At 41.1% G+C, this 13,532-nt stretch overlaps 1 protein-coding gene across 1 annotated transcript; it reads right to left on the reverse strand.

Moving 5' to 3' along the window:
- Window positions 1-495: 495 nt before the first annotated feature.
- Window positions 496-12,352, reverse strand: LOC149982482 (uncharacterized). The gene is made up of 2 exons (XM_021609029.3): window positions 11,054-12,352; window positions 496-3,301 (listed from the first exon to the last, which is right to left on the reverse strand). Exons 1-2 carry the CDS (start codon window positions 11,283-11,285, stop codon window positions 2,424-2,426), a joined length of 1,110 nt encoding a protein of 369 aa, XP_021464704.1. The 5' UTR covers window positions 11,286-12,352; the 3' UTR covers window positions 496-2,423.
- Window positions 12,353-13,532: the final 1,180 nt, after the last annotated feature.

Below are 13,532 nucleotides of genomic sequence, written 5' to 3' on the forward strand. Positions count from 1 at the left end.
TGCTTAGCAGGACAGAAAAATGGTCCAATTCAGCACTTATCAAGAGAACATCCCTGGTCATCCCGAATGCCTATAGTCTGGCGGACTCACTAAACAGAGAACATCACTGGTTATCCCTACTGCCTCTGATCTGACGGACTCACTAAACACAAATGCTTCGGATGTAAATGATGTCTGAGTGATGGAGTGTTTCCCTGGCTATCCGTAAATAAAAAAACAAGAAAATGTTGCCGTCTGGTTTGCTTAATATAAGGGATTTGAAATGATTCATACTTTTACTGTTGATACTTAAGTATATTTAAAACCAAATACTTTTAGACTTTCACTCAAGTAGTATTTTACTGGGTAACTTTCTATGAAGGTATCTATACTTTTACTCAAGTATGACAATTGGGTACTTTTTCCACCACTGATCACGAGTATAATCTGGTCTCCTTCAACATGGTCAATATGAGCCTCAATTGTCTGATGAAAAAGAAAACCCACACACTGATCAGTATCAATCAGCATTTTATTTTCTTTCAAGTTATTAACTAATGATGAACACACACAAGTTCTCAGATGTGTGAGTGCTTTACCTATTTCTAACAGTATAATTTCAAATGGAGAAAACATCTCAGCAACATGGAAACAATGTGGGAGGATTAGCAAATCCTGTTTCAGTTTCGAAACTACAAACCACATGAACAAGTGCATTGGACATGTCTATGAGGTCAATACTAATCCATCATGTCTGCATTGGACACGCCTATGGGCCGGCAGGTAGCCTAGTGGTTAGAGCATTGGGCCAGAAACCCCGAGCTGACAAGGTAAAAATCTGTCGTTATGCCCCTGAACAAGGCAGTTAACCCAATATTCCCCGGTAGGCCATCATTGTAAATAAGAATTGTTTCTTAAACTGTCTTGCCTAGCTAAATAAAGCTTAAAATAATGTAATAATTTTTAAATGTAGCAGAATTAAATAATGATTGTACAATATCAGACTAAATTAGAGTAACTCAATAAACCGGACAAACAGGGAATGTTCAATGACTCAAAAAGACACTATAGTTAATTCTGTGAATCAGCCCTTTATTTCCTATCATAAAGAACACCTGTGGAAATGGGCAGTGGGTATAGACATCCATCTGACTCCAAAACAAGACATGATTGAATAGTTGAATAGTGTCTAATCCAAATAATCAGCACAATGTCAGCTGTCAGTGCAGGGCTGGAACAGAAACCTGCACACCCAGTAGCTAGATCTCTAGCAGCAAGGTTGGCCATGTATTTTCTAGGTCTCTGCATCGTTGCTTTAACAGTATTGGTGTAGTCATACAACTTATTCTAACAGTAAACCAACAGCATATTCAGAACATTCAGAAAGTATTCAGACCACTTGACTTTTTCCACATTTTGTTACGTTACAGCCTTATTCTAAAATGGATTAAAAAATATTTTCATCAACCTACACACAATACCCCATAATGACATCACAATACCCGATAATGACAAAGTGAAAAACAGAAATACCATATTTAGACCCTTTGCTATGAGACTCAAAATTGAGCTCAGGTGCATTCTGTTTCCATTAATCATCCTTGAGATGTTTCTACAACTTCATTGGAGCCCACCTGCCATAAATTCATGTCAGAGAAAAAACCAAGCCATGCGGTCGAAGGAATTGTCCGTAGAGCTTCGAGACAGGATTGTGTCAAAGCACAGATCTGGGGAAGGGTACCAAAACATTTCTGCAGTATTGAAGGTCCCTAAGAACATAGTGGCCTCCATTCTAAAATGTAAGACGGTTGAAACCACCAAGACTCTTCCTAGAGCTGGCATCCATTTCAAACAGAACAATCAGGGGAGAAGGGCCTTGGTCAGGGAGGTGACCAAGAAGCCACTGGTCACTGACAGAGCTCCAGAGTTCCTCTGTGGAGATGGGAGAACCTTCCAGAAGGACAACCATCTATACAGCCCTCCAACAATCAGACCTTTACGATAGAGTGGCTAGACGGAAGCCACTCCTCAATAAAAAAGTCACATGACAGCCCACTTGGAGTTTGCCAAAAGGCCTCTCAGACCATGAGAAACAAGATTCTCTGGTCTGATGAAACCAAGATTGAACTCTTGGCCTGAATGTCAAGCGTCACGTCTGGAGGAAACCAGGCCCAATCCCTACGGTGAAGCATGTTGTTGGCAGCATCATGCAGTGGGGATATGTTTCAATGGCAGGGACTGGCAGACTGATCAAGATTAAGGGAAAGATGAATGCAGCAAAGTACAAAACAATTTCCATTGATGAGGCTAATACCCATATCATGCTGAAATCAATAGAACAGGAGGCAAACAATTTGGGTTATACGTTATTCAAATACTCCTACTACAATGTTTAAACATTCTACACTGAGATTTTATTTCATTGATATCATGAAACAACTCCTTCATGTATGTATTTTCTGATGTTTGATCAGAGATCTTTTATCAGAGTACCTCTTGTCACATTGATCACAGCTATGGGGTTTCTCTCCTGTGTGTGTTCTCTGGTGTATAGTCAGATGGCTAGATGTAACAAAACTCTTCCCACATTGATTACAGCTATAAGATTTCTCTCCTGTGTGTTTTCTCTGGTGTGATAACATGCTGCTTGAGTGAGTAAAACTAATCCCACATTGAGTACAGCTATAAGGTTTCTCTCCTGTGTGTGTTCTCTGGTGGACAGTCAGATGGCTAGATGTAGTAAAACTCTTCCCACATTGATCACAGCTATAAGGTTTCTCTCCTGTGTGTATTCTCTCATGTGCTACCAGGATGCTTGACTGAGTAAAACTCTTCCCACATTGATTACAACTATAAGATTTCTCTCCTGTGTGTTTTCTCTGGTGTGATGACAGGTTGCTTGACTGAGTAAAACTAATCCCACATTGAGTACAGCTATAAGGTTTCTCTCCTGTGTGTGTTCTCTGGTGTACAATCCAATGGCTTGATGTAGTAAAACTCTTCCCACATTGATCACAGATAAAAGGTTTCTCTCCTGTGTGAATTCTCATGTGTACTTTTAGTGAATTTGATCTTAAGTAGCTCTTCCCACAATCAAAACAGTGGTAAGATTTCTCTATTGTGTGTACTCGTTGGTGTATTTTAAGTTCTGATGAAGATTTAAAACCTTTCCCACAGTCAGAGCAGCGTTGAGATTTCTTCCCTGTGGGTCTCCGATGATGTTTCTTGAGGTGTTCTGATCTGGAGAGACTCTTCTCTGCCTTGTCAGCATCATGATGTTGTTGAAGCTCCCCCGAGGACCCACTGTAGTCCCGTCTCTCTCCTGTGTGAACAACAAAATCAGACAGATGGTAAAAGGCCCACAACAGCAGAATCCACTGTAAAAAGGGACGCCAACAGCGTAGCCATGATGTTGTACAACAATTGACATCTAATGAATGTTAAAATTATTTGACAATTGTCTTAAAATGAGCAAAAAGTCATATTTTGTTTTGTTTTCACATTAGCAGTAAAATCGATGACTGTAGGCTAGAAATAAGTTAAAGTTGTTGAAACTCTAAGCAATGTGCCAAAAGACTTTTGGTCTTTTGGTCAATATAGGCCGCTTTCTGTGTTTGCCAAAATTGCGGCACGAGGGCAAAGCATACACAATTTGGTTGCAGACAAAATTACTTTGTCCTCTCACTATAGAGAACCAGCCTCAGAGAATTAAACATGCAATAATTGGACTTTAGGACAATGAGTTTCGAACAGTAAGAGCTTTCCCAGTATACGCTTGATGTTTATACATTGATTTGGACATTTTCCACACAACGTACAAAGAGAATGTTTTGGTAAAGATGAAATGTGAAGTTAGTTGTCTAAAATTGGATCTCAGTAAAATCCAGACCTCCAGCCTCTTAACTTGGTAAAAGGCGTAAACGTCCACTTCTGACCCGAGGGTATAAGACATGCGAGTTAAGAATTAGCATGCTAAACTAAGTCATCCGAGCTGCAGTCAAGGTCTGAGTAGTCAATGAACCCAAAATGCAACAAGAGGTTGAAGACAAAGGAACCTTGTACCAAATCATTGCTACGGATGAGTAGCTGCGTCTAAGAGGGTGAATTCAAGCAGGACCACCCAGTCACCACACTCCATCGAATCGTGTATCTACACTGCTTTCTTTCCTAACACTGAGCCCTGAGCTGCAGGGCTGGCTGTCCTCAGAAGACCCCTTTTAGAACAAGGGGGAGGAAACAGACCACGAAGACAAGGACACTGACATCGTGAGGACAACCAGAGAGTAACACCAGAGAAGTGAAACATCCGAGGAACCAGGTCCACGCGGAGACCCCCCATCGGAGACCTTAAACACGTAATTACATCATTATATTCCGACCCATAATAGCGTCAGTTCGGGGCAAGGTTAGGGTTAAAATAAGCAACGCTGATAAATGCACATAAATGTACATTTCTCTCGTGTACATTCTCTTTTTCTCTCTTTTAAATCCCCATTTTGGGTAACACGCCATACTGCGTTGGCCCGTTGTACTAAGTTCTATTCAATAGCCTAGACTGTGTTTTGTGTATGTGTATCTCATATTATAATTTTAGCTTGATAGTAAATAAATAATCAACTAAAATTGGTGTGGTACAGACTCATTGGTGGGAGTCGGGTTTGTACAGATTCCCGGATTATGCGACGTTCAGAATGAGACTGTAGAGGAAATTGATTAATTAGCGACTGTTGTAAAATCGATATTCTGAAATTCTTTGAGTTAATAATTTGGGAAATAGAAACTCAATAAAACCAATTTTCTCATGGTGCCCCAGATTAATGAGTTAATAATTGACAGATTTATTTAATCACGCAATTATAAACCACTAATCATTCGATGAGCAGCAGTCGTCACATTAACCATCACGATAATATGGATGTAGTGTATCTGGTTGCAGAAACTCCCCCTTGCTAACGAGGAAACCGCTAGTTATGGATGTAGTATATCTGCTAATGAGGAAACCACTAGTTATGGATGTGGTATATCTGCTAATGAAGAAACCACTAGTTATGGATGTAGTATATCTGGTAATGAGGAAACCGCTAGTTATGGATGTAGTATATCTGGTAATGAGGAAACCGCTAGTTATGTATGTAGTATATCTGGTAATGAGGAAACCGCTAGTTATGGATGTAGTATATCTGGTAATGAGGAAACCGCTAGTTATGGATGTAGTATATCTGGTAATGAGGAAACCACTAGTTATGGATCTAGTATACAGTGGGGCAAAAAAGTATTTAGTCAGCCACCAATTGTGCAAGTTCTCCCACTTAAAAAGATGAGAGAGGCCTGTAATTTTCATCATAGGTACACTTCAACTATGACAGACAAAACGAGAAGACAAAAAATCCAGAAAATCACATTGTAGGATTTTTAATGAATTTATTTGCAAACTAATGGTGGAAAATAAGTATTTGGTCACCTACAAACAAGCAAGATTTCTGGCTCTCACAGACCTGTAGTTTCGTCTTTAAGAGGCTCCTCCGTCCTCTACTCGTTACCTGTATTAATGGCACCTGTTTGAACTTGTTATCAGTATAAAAGACACCTGTCCACAACCTCAAACAGTCACACTCCAAACTCCACTATGGCCAAGACCAAAGAGCTGTCAAAGGACACCATAAACAAAATTGTAGACTGCACCAGGCTGGGAATACTGAATCTGCAATAGGTAAGCAGCTTGGTTTGAAGAAATCAACTGTGGGAGCAATTATTTGGAAATGGAAGACATACAAGACCACTGATAATCTCCCTCGATCTGGGGCTCCACGCAAGATCTTACCCGTGGGGTAAAAATGATCACAAGAACGGTGAGCAAAAATCCCAGAACCACACGGGGGGACTTAGTGAATGACCTGCAGAGAGCTGGGACCAAAGTAACAAAGCCTACCATCAGTAACACACTACGCTGCCAGGGGCTCAAATCCTGCAGTGCCAGACATGTCCCACTGCTTAAGCCAGTACATGTCCAGGCCCGTCTGAAGTTGGCTAGAGAGCATTTGGATGATCGAGAAGAAGACTGGGAGAATGTCATATGGTCAGATGAAACCAAAATATAACTTTTTGGAAAAAACTTCCATCAGCAAGGGCATTGAAGATGAAACGTTGCTGGGTCTGTCAGCACGACAATGATCCCAAACACACCACCCGGGCAACGAAGGAGTGGCTTCGTAAGAAGCATTTCAAGGTCCTGGAGTGGCCTAGCCAGTCTCCAGATCTCAACCCCATAGAACATCTTTGGAGGGAGTTGAAAGTCCGTGTTGCCCAGCAACAGCCCCAAAACATCACTGCTCTAGAGGAGATCTGCATGGAGGAATGGGCCAAAATACCAGCAACAGTGTGTGAAAACCTTGTGAAGACTTACAGAAAACGTTTGACCTCTGTCATTGCCAACAAAGGGTATATAACAAAGTATTGAGATAAACTTTTGTTATTGACCAAATACTTATTTTCCACTATAATGTGCTAATAAATTAATTAAAAATCCTACAATGTGATTTTCTGGATTATTTTTTTTCATTTTGTCTGTCATAGTTGAAGTGTACCTATGATGAAAATTACAGGCCTCTCATCTTTTTAAGTGGGAGAACTTGCACAATTGGTGGCTGACTAAATACTTTTTTTGCCCCACTATATCTGGTAATGAGGAAACCACTATTTATGGATTTAGAATATCTGCATGGAGCCAAAATGGTGAGCGAAGATTTTAGTTTTCACAATGTGTTCTGAATATTACGGTAGGACCCATAACTTCACCTAACAACAACATAGACCTACTGTAGGACACATACAGTGAGGGAAAAAAGTATTTGATCCCCTGCTGATTTGGTAAGTTTGCCCACTGACAAAGAAATGATCAGTCTATAATTTTAATGGTAGGTTTATTTGAAACAGTGAGAGACAGAATAACAACAAAAAAATCTAGAAAAACACATGTCAAAAATGTTAAATTGATTTGCATTTTAATGAGGGAAATAAGTATTTGACCCCCCTGCAAAACTCTTCTTGGCAATCACAGAGGTCAGACGTTTGTAGTTGGCCACCGGGTTTGCACACATCTCAGGAGGGATTTGTCCAGCTCCTCTTTGCATATTTTCTCCAAGTCATTAAGGTTTCGAGGCTGACGTTTGGCAACTCGAACCTTCAGCTCCCTCCACAGATTTTCTATGGGGTTAAGGTCTTGAGACTGGCTAGGCCACTCCAGGACCTTAATGTGCTTCTTCTTGAGCCACTGATTTGTTGCCATGGCCGTTTGTTTTGGGTCATTGTCATGCTGGAAAACCCATCCAAGACCCATTTTCAATGCCCTGGCTGAGGGAAGGAGGTTCTCACCCAAGATTTGACGGTACATGGCCCCGTCCATCGTCCCTTTGATGCGGTGAAGTTGTCCTGTCCCCTTAGCAGAAAAACACTCCCAAAGCATAATGTTTCCACCTCCATGTTTGACAGGTGGGATGGTGTTCTTAGGGTCATAGGCAGCATTCCTCCTCCAAACATGGCGAGTTGAGTTGATGCCAAAGAGCTCCATTTTGGTCTCATCTGACCACAACACTTTTACCCAGTTGTCCTCTGAATCATTCATATGTTCATTGGCAAACTTCAGACGGGCATGTATATGTGCTTTCGTGAGCAGGGGGACCTTGTGGAAGCTGCAGGAATTCAGTCCTTCACGGCGTAGTGTGTTACCAATTGTTTTCTTGATGACTATGGTCCCAGCTGCCTTGAGATAATTGACAAGATCCTCCCGTATAGTTCTGGGCTGATTCCTCACCGTTCTCATGATCATTGCAACTCCACGAGGTGAGATCTTGCATGGAGCCCCAGGCCGAGGTAGATTGACAGTTATTTTGTGTTTCTTCCATTTGCGAATAATCGCACCAACTGTTGTCACCTTCTCACCAAGCTGCTTGGCGATGGTATTGTAGCCCATTCCAGCCTTGTGTAGGTCTACAATCTTGTCCCTGACATCCTTGGAGAGCTCTTTGGTCTTGGCCATGGTGGAGAGTTTGGAATCTGATTGATTGCTTCTGTGGACAGGTATCTTGTATACAGGTAACAAACTGAGATTAGGAGCACTGCCTTTAAGAGTATGCTCCTAATCTCAGCTCGTTACCTGTGTAAAAGACACCTGGGAATCAGAAATCTTTCTGATTGAGAGGGGAGGGTCAAATACTTATTTCCCTCTAAAATGCAAATCAATTTATAATATTTTTGACATGCGTTTTTCTGTATTTTTTGTTGTTATTCTGTCTCTCCCTGATCAAATAAACCTACCATTAAAATTATAGACTGATCATTTCTTTGTCAGAGGGCAAACGTACAAAATCAGCAGGGGATCAAATACTTTTCCCCCTCACTGTACAACATAACTGTGTTGTCATTCTAAATGTCCTGAATAAGAAAATAGCTATTTGTGTTGTACAATAGCCTATCCATCAAGGAACAGTTCTCTACACATTATGGGATAAGTATCTCTGTTTCCAAACAGACTAACGAGACCCTACTATAAATCAAGCAGACAATAACATTATAAACATCAATTTGTTAGGGATGTTGGATCCAACATGGAGCACGGCATAACTGTCTTTACCAGAGTAATGAATGAAGAAGCCCGTTGGTTGTTGTTGTTGCATGTCGTGATGTTTGTCATTTATTTATTTTTTACCTTTATTTAACTAGGCATGTCAGTTAAGAACAACTTCTTGTTTTCAATGACGGCCTAGGAACAGTGGGTTAACTGCCTTGTTCAGGGGCAGAACGACAGATTTTTACAATCTTGCAACCTTTCGGTTACTAGTCCAAGACTAACCGCTAGGCTACCTGCTGCCCCTATTTGACTGTCATTCAGAAAATGATTTCCTGGATCAGCTGATGATGGTTCACCAACTACTTTGCAGAAAGAGTTCAGTGTGTCAAATCGGAGGGCATGCTGTCCGGTCCTCTGGCAGTCTCTATGGGGGTGCCACAGGGTTCAATTTTCGGGCTGACTCTTTTCTCTGTATATATCAATGATGTTGCTTTTGCTGCGGCCGATTCCCTGATCCACCTCTACGCAGACGACACCATTCTGTATACTTACGGCCCGTCCTTGGACACTGTGCTATCTAACCTCCAAACGAGCTTCAACGCCATACAACACTCCTTCCGTGGCCTCCAACTGCTCTTAAACGCTAGTAAAACCAAATGCATGCTTTTCAACCGTTCTCTGCCTGCACCCGCATGCCCGACTAGCATCGCCACCCTGAATGGTTCCGACCTTGAATATGTGGACATCTATAAGTACCTAGGTGTCTGGCTAGACTGTAAACTCTCCTTCCAGACTCATATCAAACATCTCCAATCGAAAATCCAATCTAGAGTCGGCTTTCTATTCCGCAACAAAGCCTCCTTCACTCGCGCCGCCAAACTTACCCTAGTAAAACTGACTATCCTACCGATCCTCGACTTCGGCGATGTCATCAACAAAATTGCTTCCAACACTCTACTCAGCAAACTGGATGCAGTTTATCACAGTGCCATCCGTTTTGTCACTAAAGCACCTTATACCACCCACCACTGCGACCTGTATGCTCTAGTCGGCTGGCCCTCGCTACATATTCGTCGCCAGACCCACTGGCTCCAGGTCATCTGCAAGTCCATGCTAGGTAAAGCTCCGCCTTATCTCAGTTCACTGGTCACGATGGCAACACCCACCCGTAGCACGCGCTCCAGCAGGTGTATCTCACTGATCATCCCTAAAGCCAACACCTCATTTGGCTGCCTTTCGTTCCAGTTCTCTGCTGCCTGTGACTGGAAAGAATTGCAAAAATCGCTGAAGTTGGAGACTTTTATCTCCCTCACCAACTTCAAACATCTGCTATCTGAGCAGCTAACCGATCGCTGCAGCTGTACATAGTCTATCGGGAAATAGCCCACCCATTTTTACCTACCTCATCCCCATGCTGTTTTTATTTATTTACTTTTCTGCTCTTTCCCACACCTATCTCTCTACCTGTACTTGACCATCTGATCATTTATCACTCCAGTGTTAATCTGCAAAATTTGTATTATTCGCCTACCTCCTCATGCCTTTTGCACACAATGCAAATATACTTTTTTTCCTACTGTGTTATTGACTTGTTAATTGTTTACTCCATGTGTAACTCTGTGTTGTCTGTTCAAACTGCTATGCTTTATCTTGGCCAGGTCGCAGTTGCAAATGAGAACTTGTTCTCAACTAGCCTACCTGGTTAAATAAAGGTGAAATTAAAATTAAAAATGATAGTTGAACATGTGACTAACTAAACAGTGTTAAGAATGTGTACTTATTGAAGAACTGCGTTAATGACAGTATCGATTTGGGTGTTGTCAATAAAGTTAAGGAGACTTTCGGTTAGAACCATTGGATTTAGCAAACTCTGAAAGGATTTAGGATTTCTGTGCCTATGAAAACTGTTTTCCCAGCATAATATAAGTCGAACACGAAATGTTACGTAGGTAGAGTGCATTTCAGAGATCTGAATACAAAAAACTGTACTAACAGGACAATAACCTAAACCACACAATAACCTAAACTACACTGGAGGAGCTTACCAAGATGACATTGAATGTTCCTGGGTGGCCTAGTTACAATCGTATTGAAAGTCTATGGTAAGACTTGAAAATGCCTTTCTAGATCAAAAACCAACTTGACAGAACAGGAAGGATTTTAAAAAGAATAATGAATTTCACATGAAGATCAGTCGCCTATTGGATGACATCACGATTTCCCATCAAGCCAACTCCTTGAAGGGCTTACTATGACATCACTCACTCCTTCTAGTTTGCAGTTGTCTAAAAAAAACACTATTTTGCTCAAAACATTTGTTTCCCATTAGTGTGTTTATACTTTACTGTATTTATGTCACTTTTCAACAGGAAATGTTAAAAATCACTGGAGGACGTCATGAACAATTCATACAGTACAAAAACATATTCAAGTGTAGAACGCCCATTTAAAAATCACACATTAGTTCAACAACTGCAGAGTTTGGGCCCCTATTAAGATAGTACTCACGGTATTTACTGGTGTTAATCAGATCTCCAGTCTTCTCTTCTTCGTCCTCCTCTAATGTGACAGTAATCTCCCCCTCTTCATCCTTCATTCCAAAAACGTCTTTCTCTTCTTCGTTCACTGTAACATCCTCTTCTTCCTTCTTCTCTTTCACGACAATGTTCAGCCCCAGAGCTTCTTTCTCCGTCCAGCAGACCTCTTCTTTAACAGGAGAGGATAAGTTTAGGGAGCTCATGGTCAGGGATGTTAACTAGCTATCATTAGCGACTAGGATTGTGCTAACTTAACCAGCCAGCTACTATAGCTGACTAATACAAAATAACGCAATATTAAATTAAATAGGTTAACAAGTAGATACGACAGAAGTGTGTCGAGTACACAGTAGCTAATATACACCGAAGGCGTATAAATAGCTTGAATCTTTCGGCTATGTTGGTTAGCAAGCTACCGAGGTGGTTGACGAGCTGTTTCTGAAGAACCGTCCACTAGATTATACGTCACGCTAACAGCGTCGCCTGAAAGACGCAAATCGCCGTCTGCTGACTGGAGGGGAAACGCAGTTGAGGATCATATTTTATTTTCAGACAAAGATTATTTTACATGGATTTAATTCAATAATACTATTGTATTGAGACATACAAAGACCTGAATGTGTTGATTGATTAGTGCGAATATTTTTTTTTACTACAGCACATTCAAGGCAGATTCATTAAGTCAAACAACATCTAAATAAGTAGCTAGCTACTGTTGGTCTATACTGTTCCTACATGGTGTAACAATACATCACGTAGATGTATATAATGAACAGACTAGGTCTATACTGTTCCTACAGGGTGTAACAATACATCATGTAGATGTAGATAATGAAAAGACTAGGTCTATACTGCTGGGTTTGATTCAGACCCTGTCAGTGTGCCAGGTGTACATTGGGTTTGATTCAGACCCTGTCAGTGTGCCAGGTGGACATTGGGTTTGATTCAGACCCTGTCAGTGTGCGAGGTGGACATTGGGTTTGATTCGGACCCTGTCAGTGTGCCAGGTGGACATTGGGTCTGATTCAGACCCTGTCAGTGTGCCAGGTGGACATTGGGTTTGATTCAGACCCTGTCAGTGCCAGGTGGACATTGGGTTTGATTCAGACCCTGCCAGTGTGCCAGGTGGACAATGTATTCCAAGGTCAGTAACTTATAACCACAGAACCACCACAGACCTTTTATGCGTAACTAAAAACACCTAAGTATAAGACTTACTGCCATGGTCTAGTATGTCACCGCCTCAGACACCATTCACAATGCTGGCTGAGGTACAAGTAAAACATTACATATTATTTCCTAACCATTCACAATGTTGGCTGAGGTACATGTAAAACATGACATATTATTTCCGAACCATTCACAATGCTGGCTGAGGTACGAGTAAAACATGAAATATTATTTCCTAATTGTAAAAAAAATCAAAGCTCAGTGGGATTTTCCATTGTTGAGGAAAGCAGGGGAAGTGTTGTGAGTAACAGAACTGCCTGAGATGTGGGGGAAGGGAAGCTGCTCACTGATTGGCTGTAGTGACAAGGGTCCCTACAAAAATCTATCATTATTCCAACTGACATGTCAAATTCACAAATTCTACAGCACAACGACAGTTATGTCTTACGTGTAAAACTAACAATGACTCAATAATCCATGCCTTCTGGGAATGTTATGATGTCATAAAGTTATGGGAGGAGTTAGAAAGTTGGCTGTCAGAAGTACAGTATTATAATGTAAAATTCCTTTTAATCTGTCTGTCTGCATATTTTAAGACATGGCATATGAGGGTGCAGTGAGATACCCGATGGTTGGATGATACTTTTCTCATCAATCAACTTAAATATTATACTTAATTAAAACCTGGAAATCAACCAATCCTCTGTTGTTAATTCAATAGAAAGGTAAAATGCTTTATTATCTAAAAGTTGAAAGTGAGTGTGCAACGGAGAGAAATAAAATGGTGCTGATGCGGGTGCTAGAGATGGAGATGTGTTCTAGTGGGTCTGGGCAGGTGTGATGTAGTTAATGGAGATGGGGGTGTGTTCTAGTGGGTCTGAACTAGAGGTCGACCGATTAATCGGAATGACCGATTAATTAGGGCCGATTTCAAGTTTTCATAATAATCGTAAATCGGTATTTTTGGGTGCCGATTTGCCGTAGTTTTTTTTAAAATTACACCTTTATTTAATCTTTATTTAACTTGGCAAGTCAGTTAAGAACACATTCTTATTTTCAATGACGGCCTAGAAACGGTGGGTTAACTGCCTCGTTCAGGGACAGAACGACAGATTTTCACCTTGTCAGCTCGGGGGATCCAATCTTGCAAACTTACAGTTAACTAGTCCAACGCAATGACCTGCCTCTCTCTCATTGCACTCCACAAGGAGACTGCCTGTTATGCAAATGCAGTAAGCCAAGGTAAGTTGCTAGCTAGCATTAAACTTATCTTATAAAAA

Source organism: Oncorhynchus mykiss, chromosome 7 (assembly GCF_057628025.1).
Source record: "Oncorhynchus mykiss isolate SJ-2025 chromosome 7, ASM5762802v1, whole genome shotgun sequence".
Taxonomy (NCBI): Eukaryota; Metazoa; Chordata; class Actinopteri; order Salmoniformes; family Salmonidae; genus Oncorhynchus; species Oncorhynchus mykiss.